Source organism: Gallinula chloropus, assembly GCF_964237585.1.
Source record: "Gallinula chloropus genome assembly, chromosome: 2".
Classification (NCBI taxonomy): domain Eukaryota; kingdom Metazoa; phylum Chordata; class Aves; order Gruiformes; family Rallidae; genus Gallinula; species Gallinula chloropus.
This window is the reverse complement of record NC_140086.1, coordinates 21,177,911-21,195,394: the sequence shown is the minus strand read 5'-3', so window position 1 is coordinate 21,195,394 and position 17,484 is coordinate 21,177,911. Positions and strand designations below refer to the sequence as shown.

Here is a 17,484-nt window from a genome sequence, read left to right as displayed (position 1 = left end):
AGTGTTGGGTGTAGATACTACCAAAATGTCACCGGTTTCTGACCTGACCAAGAACCTTTCCCAGGCAACCATTTATCTACTAATCCTCCTCTACATCCAGTCCCTCTCTCATGTGTGCATATACATAGACAGACAGCGTTTCTTTACTGGTGAAGGTATGCTTAGGAATCCAGGTGAGTTAGACTGCTGCTGCCTGGTCTCTGAGAGTCAATCAATTACTCCAGATTTCTATCCACCACCCATCTACCTACCCTGCTCTGATGCTCAACAGGGAAATACACACCATCAGAGAGCAACTCCTTCTGAAATAAGATCTTGGGTTCCTTGAATAGGCCTGTAGGCAGGACCAAGGTCCAGAATCCTGTGTGCTTTTCCTAGCACTCCTGTTTCATAAAAACGTTTTGTTTCAAAGATTCTTTTCCCGCCTTAAAAATATAAAACAGGAATAGTATGTTCGTTGCCCAGGTTGTTAAAATTGTAATATTAGATATATGGAAATTATAATGCTAGATATATAAAAAAAACAACCCCCTGAGATTAAAAATCTGGAACTCATATGGAATCTTATCTCCCTCCCTAAAGGTCCTTTGTTTTGAATGAGGGCTAGAGACACAGGTTACAAGTTTACAGAACATTCTGCATTGGGGTTTTCACTAGTAGAGAAAACCTACAAATAAGAAAGACTACAGTGTCAAGTTATGGGTGTGTTGGCTCCCTTGTGTACAGAGCTGTGTCTGGAAAGAGGTAAGGGCCCTGCAGGAGTTCCTGGTCCTCCTGTTAAATGAATAGAGTCTAAAGAACACCAGTTTGCTTTATTCACACAGGAGAGCTTTATTTGGCTGCAGCGTATAAACTCCTGGGGGAGTAGGTGTCTATTCTGCGCACTTGGTGGAGTGAACAGTCTCCCTTGGATACTTAGGCAACCATTACAAATCTAGAAGGCATTGTATTGCTTTGGAGGAGTTTGGTACCTCCCAGAACGGGACTAGAAGAGTGCTGAGTGAGAAAATTCCTTACGAAAACAACACAGACAACAGTTAGCCATTCATTTAGAGGTCAGATCTTTTTGTGCTTCCAGATCTTTGAATATCAGGCTATTGCCATTTTCTGTCTCTTGCCTAGCCAATATTTCACTGTTCAGTGAACCAGCGGAACAGTGGGAACAGCTTCAACAAGAGCGGGTGAATGCAGCTCAGCATGTCTTACAGCCTAATAATTAAAACCTGGTACTGTTGGAAGATAACAAATTCATTTCTCCCCAAGCAGAGGAGAATTCTGAAATCGTAGCCCTTGTGTAAAAGGGTCACTTCAACTCTTTGCATTTAGTGACATGCCCTTGGCCTAGATGTCAAGGGTGTTTTCAGCCATAAGCTGCAAGGGACTGACTTCTTGCAGTCAATAAATAAGCATCTGTGTGAAGATGCTTGAAAGACAGGTCTGAGAACCTGCTGAAGTTCCAGTCAGAATCTTTATTTTTTCTTAGATCAGAGGCTAAAAGTAAGGCCTTCCCCTTCTTTTTAGTCATAAACCAGTCAGATCAATCAGTCTTGCTCTTTTTCAGATCCTAACAATCTTTGGTGTCTGATGGGGAACAAGTGCTGCTTTAAGTGCTGTGTGTTTCCTCAGGACCCTTCTGGCCTCTTAGGTCAAGACTAGTTCCAATTCAAATGTGGGAGTCATTGATGCTAGGGGAGAAGTGAAGACCTCCATAAACAGCAGAATGATTTCCCAAAGACCAAGTCACAATATTCTCACAGCTTTATATTGTCCAACTGCCACAAACCTAGTTTACCTGACCAAGGCATGGTATGGATGTGTGTGTGTAGACAGAAGAAATATCCATTATAGATTCTGAAGATCATCCCTACAAATATATATTTTTTTAGTTTTGATTGTCTAACGGATAATCAGAATCTCATTGCAGTAAAGAAATTTGGTCTTGTCTCTTTTTAGGCACTTTCAGTTTTCATGAAACATGGGGTAGGTTGTTTTTTTTTTCCAGCAGTGAATGTCAGATGGCATCTCCCTTTACAACAAATGCAGCTCACCATTCATTTCTGATGAGGATAGATCTATATCCTGTTCCCAGACTACAGCCAACTCATGCAGGCAGAGAGCTGAGCATCAGAAATGCTCAAAATGCTACTTTTGCTCCCTCTGTGGCTTTCGGGAACTCTGAGATTGAGGACTTTACCTCAAGCTGCATCATAACTTTGAGTCTCTTGACCTTGATGTGCTTTCTGTGCATTCAGAATTTTCAGTAACTGTTTATGGGGAACATTATGTCTCCTTTAGTTAAAACTCTAACTTCTAAGACCTTTCCATTTAGAATAAGTCTAGTCTATTTTTATCCTTTCCCTTGTTCTTTATTTCCCTTCATCTCTGCTAAATGCATGCACATACCAAGGCTCTCCAAAGCAGAGCAGGAGGCTGAGAATATCCTCCAGCAGTTTAAGGAAAGACATTTCTGAACCAATTCAAGTATTTTCAGGCTGACTAATGCCACCCCATCAGAAGAAAATTAGTTGTTCTTACTCTGCTTATGATTCTGTGCAACTGGTTTTCCAATATACATGAAGGACAAAATGGTCACTTTATTTTGTGTTTTACTTGTCTTTCCTAAAGGAGTGAAAATGGAAGAGTTTCTCCCGCCCGGTGCTAGTCTGAAATGCACAGTTTGTACTTACACTGCTGACTCAGTGATTAACTTTCATCAGCACCTGTTCTCGCATCTTACTCAAGCTGCCTTTAGATGCAATCACTGCCATTTTGGCTTCCAAACTCAGAGGGAGCTACTGCAGCATCAAGAGTTACATGTCTCTGGCAACAAGATTCAGAGAGAAAGTGACATTGAACACTCTCCAAATAGAAGTGAAGAAGGTTTACAGCCAGCAACGGACCTGTTGAGCAGAAATGATGTTCCCCAGAGCCAAAAGACCATGCAGACTAAAGATGCAAGTTCTGATACAGAGCTTGATAAATGTGAAAAAAAGGCTCCACTTTTCCTTCCAAACCAGAGACCAGAAACACAGCCTGCAACAAATAAGCAGAGTTTCTCATACACTAAAATAAAATCTGAACCATCCAGTCCAAGGCTTGCTTCATCACCAGTTCAACCTACTATTGGTCCGTCTTTCCCAATGGGACCTTTTCTTTCCCAGTTTGCTTTCCCCCAGGACATCACTGTGGTTCCTCAGGCTTCAGAGATACTAGCCAAAATGTCTGAACTGGTCCATCGAAGACTGAGGCATGGAAGTAGCAATTATCCTCCTGTAATTTACAGTCCTTTGATGCCCAAAGGGGCTACCTGTTTTGAGTGTAACATAACATTCAATAATTTGGACAACTACTTGGTACACAAAAAGCATTACTGCAGCAGCCGATGGCAGCAGATGGCAAAGTCACCAGATTTTTCCAGTGTTCCAGAAAAAATGCCAGAAGCTGTAAGCCCCAGTAACGGTCAAAGCTCTATAAACATACTGAATGCAGCTCCTCACACATCAGATCCGGAGAATCAACTTCTGCAGACATCTTGCATAAACTCTTCCAATGTTTTAGATTTGATTGGGCCAAACAATAAAAGTCATGAAAAAGACTTTACAGCACAATCTAAGAAGTTGTCAACTGCAAGCAACGGCGATGAGAAGATAAATGGGAAACCTTCTGATGTGAAGAACCCCAATGCTCCTTTAGTAGAAGGGGAGAGTGATCCTAACAAGACCACGTGTGAAGCTTGCAATATTACTTTCAGCAGACATGAAACATATATGGTCCACAAGCAGTATTACTGTGCCACTCGCCACGATCCCCCACTGAAGAGGTCTGCTTCCAACAAAGTGCCTGCCATGCAGAGAACAATGCGTACCCGGAAGCGAAGGAAGATGTATGAGATGTGCCTACCAGAGCAAGAGCAAAGGCCACCACTAGTTCAACAGCGATTCCTAGAAGTGGGTAATCTTGGCAATCCTTGTACATCTACTCAAGAGTCAACAGAAGGCCTTGGTGAATGTTACCATCCACGTTGTGATATCTTTCCAGGAATAGTCTCAAAGCATCTGGAAACATCACTGTCTATTAACAAGTGTGTTCCAGTCTCAAAGTGTGATACTCCCCACTCCACCGTGTCTTGCCTGGAGATGGATGTGCCAATAGATCTCAGTAAAAAATGCTTACCACCATCAGAGAGGACATCCACTTCTCCCAAAAGGCTGCTGGACTACCATGAGTGCACAGTATGCAAGATCAGTTTTAACAAGGTGGAGAACTACCTGGCTCACAAGCAGAATTTTTGCCCTGTCACTGCCCATCAGCGTAACGACCTGGGACAGCTCGACAGTAAAGTGTTTCAAAACCCAGAAAGTGAAAGAAACAGCCCAGATGTCAGTTATGAAAGAAGCATAATCAAATGTGAGAAAAACGGAAACTCGAAACAGCCCTCTCCTAATGGAAACTTATTTTCCACACACTTAGCAACACTTCAAGGACTAAAAGTCTTTAGTGAAGCAGCCCAGCTTATTGCTACAAAAGAAGAAAACAAACATTTGTTTCTTCCACAATGCCTTTACCCTGGAGCAATAAAGAAAGCTAAAGGAGCAGATCAGCTTTCTCCATATTATGGAATAAAGCCAAGTGATTACATTTCTGGTTCTCTCGTCATTCATAACACTGATTTAGATCAAAGCACAAATACAGAAAGTGAATCTCCTAAAGGCCAGGCACCTTCGAATGGATGTGCTGTGCAGAAGAAAGAGTCTCTCCCACTATTGCCAAAAAACCGAGGCATGGTAATAGTTAATGGGGGACTAAAACAGGAGGAAAGACCTGCCACAAACCCACAGCAAGAGAACATTGCCCAGAATCCTCCGCATGAAGATGGGCACAAGTCTCCTTCTTGGATCTCTGAGAATCCCTTAACTGCAAATGAAAACGTCTCTCCAGCAATTCCTACAGCAGAGGAACAGTTGTCTAGTATAGCTAAAGGCGTGAATGGTTCTACCCAGGCCCCAACCAGTGGGAAGTATTGCCGACTGTGTGACATCCAGTTCAACAATCTTTCAAACTTTATAACTCATAAGAAGTTTTATTGCTCGTCACATGCAGCAGAACATGTCAAATGAAACGATTGGTTGGTCACCTTTGGTACCTGTGTTTAGCATATTGTTCCATACAGTCTAAAGAAAGCTGTTTGAATTACATCTGGACAATCAGGAGATTTCACTATTGCTGAGTTGACGACTTAAAGGTGTAATTTCATTACAGTCCATTAGTAAAGTGTATTATTGGTGCCATTTTCAAAAATATTAATTTATTTTACCAGCAGTATTCATAGCTGTAGTTATGTTATTTTTTATTTAAAAACTTTATATTAAAGTCATTTGTAATGTTATTGTATAGTTATTGTGTAGCACATATGGTTTGCACTGTATAGTAGGTTTTAAAGAAAATAGTCACAAACAATACAGAAAAGCATTTTAGAAATAGCTTCAAAAGCACTTGTGTATCCTGATTTTTTTTCTTATATGCTGTTGCGGATATATGTATATGCTAAAATATAACTTGCAAAGAAGTTTCAACTATGCTGTAAAGTTCGCCTTAAAATTTCAATTTTTTGAACAATTGGGCTCAGTTTGCACGTTATATTTTAGCAGATACAGTACCTTAGTCATTAGGCTTTGCATTTGTATGTAGCAGTATGTTTCTGTCCACTTTCTTAATCTGAAACGTACGTTAAATGAAGATGGCATTTTTTTTCTTGTATAGTACTTGTATTTTCTTTCGCTGATGCATCTCTGTCTCAATTTTTAAACCTTTGCTGTTAAATGCAATACTTTATAAAGAATGAACAAAATTACTGGAAGCAGTATTGTAAGTAATGAGGTCATATCAATCAGTTTTATCTTTTGAAAGGCACAGTCTAAAACAAAACCCTAAACTCAATGCTGCAATTATGAATCTAATTCATATATAAGATATATTTAAATATAAGAGTAGCAATACTGCAACTGGTGATCACAAAGATAATGTTCTACTTCTGATAGAAATAATTTCTCAACAAATGTTGTTACTATGCATGTATATGGATGGAATAAAATTCCAGATCATTGGAAATGTTTGGCAGTAATTTCTTTAAATTTGTTTTATTTTGTTTTTCAAGGAGGATTTAGAGCTCACAAACTGTAAAGAAGCTCTTAGGAGCAGGTTAACACTGCCCTCTCTTCCACAGAAGCAAAGCATTCAAAGAGAAAGCAAGTACAGAGGATGCTGCCCGCCTCTTTGAGGGAGTCCTTGCTGACAGATCACTAATACAACAGAGTCTAGAACAACCTTGAGAACTAAAACTTGAAACATGAAGGTCTGAAACCAGGGAGGCTGTTCCCTTTATTTGAGCTAAGGAAGACATTCTTCCCTGACAGTACATCCCTGTGTCAAAATCAGTCAAACCATCTGCTTCGTAACAGCTCTGGTAGGATTCTCTGTGTGCTCCGTGGTCTTACCTGAAAAAACAGTAGCACTCATTTAAATTCAATACAGAGATACTATTCAATAGTTTACATCACATTAAACTTTGAACAAACACAGTTAATATCCTTCAGTGTCCAGTCTCCTGTACACATAAAAAGCTGGTACTATAAAAGTGACCTACTGAGGCATTTTTCATCCTACAAACTTGAAGCAAAACCACGACCTACATCATCACATAAACAGTTGTATTTAATTTAGTTACTAAAGCAGCCAAAGAAACTGTGCAGAATCAATGACAGAAAAGGATGGTATTTCAGCTGAGAGGCCCAATGGGGTCTGGGTAAGAGTACGCAGCACCACTGACTTTCAACAACCCGGTCCCTCTGTACTTTGAAACTTTTTTTATTCCATATGTAGGTGTAGGTGAAAAGGTACATGTGATCCAATCACAAAAATAATAAACACTTCAAAAACTATTATTATCAACTCTGGTGGTTAGCTGGGCTTTAAATACAGAACAAAAGTTCTTAAAATTGTGCTAGTTCTCACTCTCGGTAAAGACAACAGGTGTAGAAATTAATTTCAGTAGGGTCAAAATTGGTCCTATAGCAAAGGCATTGGAGGAAAAGTGTTACAAACACAGGGAACATAAAACAGAGAAATCATTCACGATTATCAATTAAGCGTTTACTTAAAAATACTGCATCAATACATCTAAGACTCCACAATATTTAAGGTAGATGGTACATTTTGACCTTATTGGTGGCAGATGTTATTTTGAAGATTATCCATCATTCAAAATTTGTGATTAAATCTGGATTGAAATAAGATAATTCTAAAAGATCTACTTTTAGGTGAAGTGGGTCAGAAAGCCACAGATAGCGTACCTTACAGTTGCTGGGCTCTAGGCATGTGTTTGGACTGTGAGAAAGTAAAGAATAATACCAGAGTTAAAGGGAGTACCTGGTTGAAAAGTGGTGCCGAAAGGGAAAAGCCTCATTACAAAACATCTCTGATCTGGAACTGCTGAGGGGGCCTGATAGGTTGCAGAGGTAAATTAAAGCCTAGCATGCTGCATTACATTCTTCCCACTGGCAAGTCCAGCTGCATTCACACAACAGAATATACCTGGTAGTGTTTACTCTTTATAAAACACCTGTTTGGTCCCGTTTTTTACAGGTTCAAAACAAGTGCAACCTGTTCATGTTTGCGTACAGAGTTAATCAAGTTTCTACACATTTTACGTATTTTACTCCCTTCACTAGAGCAGCTCACAACTCTGACACATGACGGCATAACCTTGGTGTTTTCACGCTCTGAAAGTAAAACTTCATGCTAGCTTTGTGGGTAGCAAATATAGATTGCTGACATTTAATTTCTTCCAAATTTGTTAAAAAACAGAAAGCATTTAATAAAGATAGCCACTCAAACAGCTGGGCTTAGGAACCATGTGTTCCCGTAACTTTACATGCTATTTTCCATTGTTTTTACTTTATTTATTGCACCCATTTTTGCATTTCCTCATTTGAAATAAGAACATAAACATTTTGGCCAGCCAGAAATCTCTCTCCTGTCTCTTAAACCACTTTGCACAACATTGGCCTAATCCCATCTGGGGGCTTTAAGCACATCTGTGCTTAAGTCATAAGTATTGTTTACAGGAATAAACTATTAAAACCTGTTTTCTGACCAAGTGATTGTTTGTATTCTAGTTATATCTATGCATTTGTCCAAGGTGATAATGGAGCAGGTAATCTGCCTGTGGCTAAAAACTCCTCTTGAGGACAGACTCTTCCCTGGTTCTGTTTTTGCCTTTTTGTAGGTTTATTAAATATTTATCAAATCACCTATGCAAAGAGAGTCCATCCTTAGTGAGTCTTTGACACCTGGAACTTAGCAGGAGACAGAGCACCTCGGTGAAATGGCTTGGATCTGCTAATCCCTGTCAGCTGGAGTCAGTGAATAAATCTTTGGGGCTATCGAGCCGAGATGAATAGCACAACAAAAGGCATTAAAATATTTCCTGGGTTTATGATACAGGAAATAAAATTGCTCCACATGAAAGCTTACCTAATATTTAGAAGAGCTGATTCTGTCCTGACTGCTTGTGTACTGATTGCCTGGCAGGTTTTGCGTTTGAATTTTTGGCTGTCTAAGAAAGATTTCCTTACTCAGAAAACATCCCAAACACACACAGTGCTCAGAACTAATGTTGTGGCCACATCTCCTGTCTAGCTCATTTATTTGTGTTCTAAAATCCAGACTTTGAATGGCTGTTGTGAATCCCAATGCATATCCCAATTTTCACACATCTGTCGTGATTTTTTTTCATTGTTGCCATAAGTCAGGTGGAGCTGCTTAACTCAAGTAGTAAAGGGTATGGCTATGAGTATCTGTTTGTCTTGAAGTAATTGTAATAATGTTAGGGTTCTGCTGACATTTTCTTATTGCTACAAATATTCATAAAGCTACATCATTGATACTTGCTATGAATCCATGCTGCTAACTTTCCCAGCCTCCTTTCTGTCAAATAACTGATCACATTCATTCTCTGCCACTGTCCACAGAAGTGTAATAGTTGCAACCCAAACATGATCAAAGCAGATGTATCAGGTGATTTCTCCCTCGTACAATAAATGCTGTAACACCATGGAATGCAGAAGGGAAAAAAATAAAAAACAATAAAAATACCTGATGTAGAAATTCAAAAATTAAATTAAAGCTAGAACCTTCATTAAGGTGAGGTGGACTAATTCTTTTTTCTGAACCAGAATCCACTCTAAAGAGGTGGAGCTCAGGTGGCACTTCGAACTGCCTGGAAAACCTGGCTTAAAGGAAATTCTGTGGTGAGTACAAGGGAAGATGGATTGGGAGCAGGGTGGGGATAATCTCACTGAGGGGCAAAGAAGATAAGGAAGAAGGAAATCAGCATTTTGTTAATCAGGAGCGTGCAGTATGGGTACACTGGTGGCTGCAGAAGGCAGCAGTTACAAGATATCAGCACTACAAAAACACTGCGCATCCCAGAAGGCCTGTTGAGAGAGAGTAAAATACTGGCACAAAATCCTTGGAAGATCACTCCCAAATGCTGAATAATGCCGGTACAAAGATTCTACCTGCTGGTGTTCTCCTTTTCCACAGAGGAAGAGAGCCACAACTCTTCCCACCTCCCAGGCCATCTTCGCAGTCGGGTCACAGTGCTGCCATGAACTGTCAGGACAGATGGCACACAGAGCAGATCTATGTGACCTATTGTCAAGTAACGGTGTCAGCTGCGGCCACGTCTGGTCATCTTGTCTGAAGTCTTCCCTGCAGGTGACTGATGGCGCTTTGGATCCAGACCCCTCTGAGACCACTTACAGCCACAGCAGAAGGAACCAAAATAATCCTGGTGGCACTTGTGTGTGGAGTGAGACAGATCATGGGGCAGAGGGTGGGCAGGAAACCTGCACTCACATGTTTAGCTTCCTCATAGTACGGAGACATAAGATTAATGAATTGTGACTGGAAGTGTGAGAGAAGAGCTTTTGTGCCTGGTTGAACAGGAATTCTGATGGTTTCAGCTTCTAAATATGTGTTTTCCTTACTAGATACACAGACACACATCTATGCTATGTAAAACATATAGAGAGATGAGCATGTCCAAAAGAGGGAAAGAACCTAAACTAGATCAAGAAGTTAGATCAGGTAGCTGAATGAAGTGATGCAAATTCATTGCAGTAGTAACAGCCAGACCCTTTAATCCTCATTGCGTAGGTAACTGGTACATTTTGGCACATAGAGGGTGATGATACATTGCTTCATTTCCAAATTTAAATGTGCTCCTGGCAAAATTCTTCTGTGCCCTTTCTGCTGCCAGCTGCTTCTCACAGGTCCTAGGCCAAGGTATTTGCTCCTGCCCACCAACTCAATTGCCCATGTGCTTATATTTTCCACCAGCCAGCTTGGTTTGGTAATTATCTTCTTGTGTTCTCTGTTGTGGGGTTGGTTTTTTTGTTCGCTTTAATCCATCTTAAATCACAGTGCCCATCTCAGGGTGAGACAGGTACAAGAAGCCACCTTAGCTGGTGCATGGGAGAATACAGTGAATCCCACTGGCACGGTGGCGAGATGCAGCTGCTGCTAGCACAACCCCGGGGCTGCATGGGAGCAAGCAGCACCCATCCTGCACTGTTCAACAACTCCCAGAAACAACTCATTCTGACAGGAACCTTTCACAGTGCCATTAATAATACAAAACAACAGCTCACATACCACCCAGTTCTGCCCTGTGAGTGCATAAGACAATGAAAACCAGTTGTTCCTTTCAAACTTTGTATTGAATGAGGAAAGACGTAAGTATTGAGTAGAACTGGATGTAGTGGGAAACACCTTCATAAATAGTTTTCATCTCAACTTTACCAGTTTTAGGTATTCTTACTGAAACTGTAAAACCAGGCTCATATGATGCCACATATCTACATGCAACTACTTCTCAGGACTATCAGCACAGCTACTGTTGTGAAAACCCATCTGTTATCAGAACAGTCTTCTGCTCAGTTATTCACATTCACTAATAATTTCCTTACTTACTGATAAGAAGAGAAAATTCTGCAGGACAAGGGGCAATGGCTTCAAGTTGGAGCATAGTAAGTTCTGCACCAATGTGCAGAAGAACTTTTTCACAGTGAGGGTGACAGAGCTTCTGGACAGGCTGCCCAGGGGGTTGTGGAGTCTCCTTCTCTGGAGATATTCAAGACCCATCTGGACACCTACTTGTGTGATCTGTCCTAGGGAGCTTGATTTGGCAGGGAGGTTGGACCCAATGATCTCTCGAGGCCCCTTCCAACCCCTACGATTCTGTGATTCTGTGATTCTGTGATACAGAGCAGCCTGCAGAAACTGCCGATCTCAGCTGATGCAGTGCCAAAAGCAGCCCTGATGCTCCCAGTCCCATTTGCAGCCTGAGCCTCAAGGGCAGTAAATGGAGATGTGAAATGGTAATACAGCTTCACGTCTGTTTAGCACTGAAATAACGTCCCTGCATGGCTGGTTTATTCAGTCACTTGGGAGCATTCACCTTCAATTTATTTGCGTTCCCATTTTTGAGGAAGCCTCGCTAAACCCCTTGCCACTTGGGTCTTAGGGGGCTATGGGGAAATACCAGTGGGCTGATTATGTTGGTGTCTGGCTTGAGGGAGAACAGACTGCCACTTTGATGCTTTGACATTTTTGATCTTGTGCTAATTCTGATGAAACTACCCCCAAGAGATACGTTTATGGAATCTAATAAAAGACCTGTAGGTTCAAAGACTGATCAAGGAACAAAATTGTTTTAGAGAGAAGCCGTCTCAGCCTGTGATTGAAGTTTCTGTATTAGGGTAAGTATGCAAAGGGAAAAGAACATGTTGGTTTACTGCCGCAAGTTTTCAAAGTAGAGCAGAAAAGGAACCCCCTCAAATGATGTCTTTTAACAGAAGAGCAAGTAAGAAGAATTTGAAAAAAAAATCTGTTTAGACGGATAATCTTTGAGCTCTTTTCTAGACCAAAGGAAGGAAACTCTGCAGATGTAATTTAGGGAAAATTAATCTAAAACTGACTACCCTTCCCCTCCTTTACAACCCAAAGCACAACTCACAACAGGGCAGCATACACAGGAGAAGCAAGGCACAGGCTGCTGGGATGCAGCTGCATGTGACCAGGGTTACCCTGCATGGACTGTTCACATCTCATTTCCAACATCCTTAGCCTGGTAGGTCTCTTGCAGCTCAGCCAGGTGAAAAAGGTCCTGTGCCCCCAGTGCCAGGGACCTGTCTGGGCCTGGGACAGGCTCTGGCCGGTTGTCTGCTGTACCTAGAAAGATTTCCTTGTGGGTAACAAGTGTGTTGGACACACACGTCGATTGACATTATTGATAATATTAATGCTCACTGTTTATACAATAACCAACTATTCATCCACAAAATGGAGGCTGTGTTCATTGTGCCTCAGGAGTCAAGGTCTAGCCAGCTCTTAGGGCTGTCAGGACAATTCCAAGTCTTGTGTGATGGTAACTACAGGGACGGAGGGGTCAGCATTTACTGCTTCTCTCCTCCAACATAGTATTCTGCGAAACACAGAGAAAGTTGTTAGACCACAAAGAGAGAAAGGGACAAGAGGGATTTGAAGGGTTATAACATGTAAATTATTTCAAAATTCCCTTTTCTTTTTTGAAAAGTGTCTTTTCTTGGTAAGTAATTTTTATATTGGGCTAAAAAAAAAAAGTTAATGTTTGCAGGAATATTGTTTGCAGTTCTGGGCTCCCCAGTTCAAGAAGGACAGGGAGCTACTGCAGAGGGTATAAAAAAGAGCCACAAAGATTATTAGAGGACTGGAACATCTCTCTTATGAAGACAGGGGCCTTTTAGCCTGGAGAAGACTGAGGAGGGATCTTATTGATGCTTATAAATACTTGAGGGGTGGGTGTCAGGAGGATAGGGTCGGTCTTTTCTCAGTGGTGCCCAATGACAGGGCAGTGAACACAAACTAGAATATAGGAAGTTCCAGCTAAACACGAGGAAGAACTTCTTGACTGTGAGGGTGGCAGAGCACTTGAACAGGCTGCCCAGACAGGTTGTGCAGTCTCCTTGTCTGGAGATACTCAAAACCCACCCAGACACTATCCTGGGCAACCTGCTCTGGGTGATCCTGCTCTGGCAGGGGGTTTGGACTAGATGATACTCAGAGGTTTCTTCCAACCCCTGTCATTCTGTGATTCTCTGAATTTAATGTTTCAATATGATAATGTGACTGAAATTCATCACTAAATACCACTAATATCATACAATCATAGAATATCCTGATTTGGAAGGGACCCATAAGGATCATCAAGTCCAACTCCTGGCTCCGCACAGGAAGCTAAAATACATTTGAAGCTTTTGAGTCATTTATGGAACTGTTATAGTTATGTAGAAGATGTTGACATGATTCCACTAATTTGAACTTTACTATAAGAGGGTGCCAGTGTCACTTTGTGGCAGCCACTTCACAGAAGAAATCATCTCTGCTCTGCAGGAACCTTCCTCACCAACAGCATTCTGTATTCTTTTTTCCTTCAACACCAAAATATATCATAGATTATGCCTGTTACATTAGATCTAATAATGATATTCACAAAACAAAAATAATATTTATATAAAGCATTCAGCTTACAGATATCATTATACCTTCCTGATATGAAATTGCTGTGTACACTCACCAAACACGTTATGGTTTAAGTGATAATATTAGGATTTGCATGTGCTTTAAGATAACGATAAACACAATTAATACCAATAACCAGCAAGGTTAAACTAGGATTCATTCTCAGGTGATAAAAATGCCAGTTTTCTTCCCCATGCAACAAATTCCAAACCTTTCTTATCACCAGATAAGATTAAAAAGTAAAAGTGAAATGTTGTACAACTTTGTCCAGTGACACTTATGAGCCATTACTCTGGGCTGTGGAAGATCCTATTGTGGATGCATCACTGGTGTAGAGAAGCACAGTTCAAGCACCTTCTACTGATGTTCAGAACCAGCAGTAAAGTGAGAGATGTGATGGAGGCTCAGATAAAAATAAATTACTTGTTTCATTACAGTAAACAGTTTGATGCAAAATGCAGCATTCTGAAAACATGTATTACCTTGCTATCTAAAGTTCTCTTAGAAATGGAGATGAGGTAAAGTTAGTACTCTGCTGAGTATCAAAACCTCTTCTCTCTGCTGGATTACCCACTGCCGCTAACAAATTACCCATAAAAATGCAGGTCAGGCATTTGGAGCCTACATCTAATGCTAACAAAACTCCCATTGAAATGAATTATGGAATCGCTCACTCCAGTTGCAGTGTCTAGGAGTAGATAAAAGAGAATATGTCTTTGTGACCTTTACACAGGTTCTGCTGCATTTATATACTATACAAACAGCTTCTTTTGTATGTGATACAACTGGCTGTTGAGTAGGAGCCACTAGCTCTTCAAAAATATAGAGGGGTAGATCCATGTCCCAGCAAGGCTAATGTAACAGAATGCCTGAGGCTGGAGGGCACCTCTATAAGCCACCCAGTCCAACCTCACCCTTGTCAAGTAGGGTCACCTACCACTGATTGCTCAGGGTTGTGTCCAGTTGCGTTTTGAATATCTCCCAATAGAGACTCCAAAGCCTTTCTGGGAAACTTGTTCCGGTCCCTGGGGTTGTTCCTCTCCAGGGGCAGGACTTTGAGCTTCCATTTGCTCAAATTCGTAAGATTCCTCTTGATTTATTTTTCCACCCTGTCCAGATCCCTCTGAAAGGAAGCACAGACATCTCATCTGTCAACCACTCCTCCCAGCTTTGCACTATCTGCAAACTCATGGAAGGGGCATGTTGTTCCAGCATCCAGGTCATTAATGAAGATGGTAAACAGTATCAGCTCCAGTATTTACCCCTGGACTACACCAGTAGTGACTGCCCTGCAGCTGGGCTTCATGCTGTTGATCACAGACCATTCAGCCCAGCAGTTAAGCCAGTTTTCAATCCACTTCCATGTCTATTTCCCCAGCCCATACACCATCAGTATGTCTACAAGGATGTTAAGAGAGACAGTGTCAAAAGATGTGCTAAGGTCAAAATAAACAGCATTCACTCCTTTCCCCTTTTCATGGAATCATAGAATGGTTTCAGTTGGAAAAAACCTTCATTATCATCAAGTCCAACCATCTATCCAACCTTACTATGTCCAACACTAGATCATGTCACCAAGCACAACATCTAGTCTTCTTTTAAACATATCCAGGGATGGTGACTCAACACCCTCCTGGGCAGCCTGTTCCAATATCTGACAACCCTTTCAGTAAAGAAATTTTTCCTAATATCCAACCAAAACTTCCCCTGACACAATTACATGCCATTTCCCTTTTTCCTGTCACTAGCTAACAGGGAGAAGCAACCAACCCCCACCTCGCTACAACCACCTTTTAGGTAGTTGTAGAGAGCGATGACATCTCCCTTCAGTCTTCTTTTCTCCAGAGTAAACAATCCCAGCTCCCTCAGCTGCTGCTCATAAGTCTTCTTTTCTAGACCCTTCACCAGCTTTGTAGCCCTTCTCTGGACACACTCAAGCAGAAGCCTATCGAGTCAGGTGTGATTTCATCTTCGTAAATTCATGCTGACTTCTCGCAGTCATCTTGTCCTTTATTCATTTGGAAATGGTTCTCAGGATTGTTTCTTGCATCATCTTTCCCAGGATCAAGGTAAAATTCTCCAACCTGTAGTTCTCTGAATCTTCCTTTATGCCTCCTTGAAGATGGTAATGGCATTATTATCTTCCATAGTTAATTGAAAGTGGACTCACAGTAATACCAGCCAGGTCCCTTGGCACTCATGGGTGCATCCAATTAGGTCACATTAGGTTATATAACCAGTTTGTTTCAGTGTTCCCTGACCTGATCATTGCCACCCGAAGGTAATTCTTCCTTACTTCAGACTTCCCCTGTGGTCCAAAGGGCCTATGATTCCTGACTTTACAGTAAAGACAGAGACAAAAAAGGAATTGAGTACCTCTGCCCTTTTCACACCCTCCATCACCAGATTCATTGTCATTTTCCATATTCAGCATCTGCCAGACGTTTTTCCTAGTGTTTGCTGCTGATAGACCTTTAGAAGCCCTGTTTGTTGCCCTTCACAGCCCTCACCATATTCAATGCAATGATCTGACAATGCATCCTGGCAGCCCAGAAAGCCAGTCATGCTCTGTGCTGCATCAAAAGAAGTGTGGCCAGCAGGTCAAGAGAGGTGATTCTGCCTCTTTACTCCACTCTGGTCAGACCACCTGGAGTATTGCATCCAACCCTGGGGTCCCCAGTACAAGAAAGGCATGGACCTCTTAGAGTGGGTCCAGAAGAAGGCCATAAAAAATGGTCAGAGGACTGGAACATCTCTCCTATGAGGAAAGGCTGAGAGAATTGGGGTTGTTCTGCCTGGAGAAGAGAAGGTTCCAAGGGCACCTTATTTCAGCCTTTCATGACTTAGAGACAGTTTATAAAACAGATTTTTTTACCAAAGCCTCTAGTGACAGAACAAGGGGCAACAGTTTTAAACTGACAGAGGAGAGATTTAGAATGAAAACATGGAAGAAATTATTTTTACAGTGAGGGTGGTAAGACATGGGGGCAGGTTTCCCAGAGAGGTTGTAGATTCAATCCTCTAAATCAGATAGTCATCTTTGCACTATGTCCCTCCAGTGTCCAGTTTCAGCTTGTAAGAAAAATTCAAAGTAATTTGCGATAAGGTGAGCATAACTTTCTGTTCTGATCATTGCTAAACTTGGAAAAGTTTGAATTTAAATTCAGACTAGGACTTCAGCCTATCTTTGTCATCATATCTCAAGCCCCATCTGACAAAGTATAGAAGTGCTTCTTAGGAGAAAGGCAGTTTTGTCTCCGAATGCTCAGTGAAGATTAAGTGATTTTTCTCCAAGTGCTTTGTTGCTATTCATTCAGACCCTTATCAATGAATTGGTTAGCTTTTGGTGGGGTTTCTTTTGTACCACCTGCTCATCAACAAGCAAATTCTATTTTTACCATGTATAAATTTACTCTAAACCAGTTTTTCCAGAGATGTCCTCACCTAATAGGAATGCAGTAAAAACAAAACCAGCGTTACCACTGCACAAATCTCTAGGAATACAATGAAGATCTGTTCATCCACATTTACATTACGAATGAATGAATTTAGATCTAGTAATTTTTCACCAAAAAATAAATGCAGTAAGTAGTCACGCTGTTCTTCATTTACCATTAATCAGACTAGACTTGTCTTTCAATTCCACCAGAAGTAAGTAATTTATGCTAAATTATAACTGGAGTTGCTTCACATTTTTTCCAACGCCAGAACAGAATGTGTCCCAGAAACTGCAGTTAGTTTGTCTAAATCATACCTCATATCACAATCTTCATTAGAAATTAATTATTAAGATAATTTTAAAGCAATTATAGAGCTTGGTTTTACATGCATTTTGAGTGAAGCACAGCTACCATCACATAT

General features: G+C 41.1%; 1 protein-coding gene across 2 annotated transcripts in view; it reads left to right on the top strand.

Annotated features, from left to right (window-relative positions):
* The window catches only part of ZFPM2 (zinc finger protein, FOG family member 2), a gene marked incomplete at both ends in the record, with an annotated part of 311,742 nt that extends 306,625 nt beyond the window's left edge, over nt 1-5,117 (top strand). For both annotated transcript variants that reach the window (XM_084280125.1, XM_084280126.1), the window contains one exon: nt 2,626-5,117. In XM_084280125.1, coding sequence (XP_084136251.1) covers nt 2,626-5,117 — 2,492 coding nt within the window. The remainder of the gene's footprint in view (nt 1-2,625) is intronic.
* Between the last annotated feature and the right edge of the window lie 12,367 nt (nt 5,118-17,484).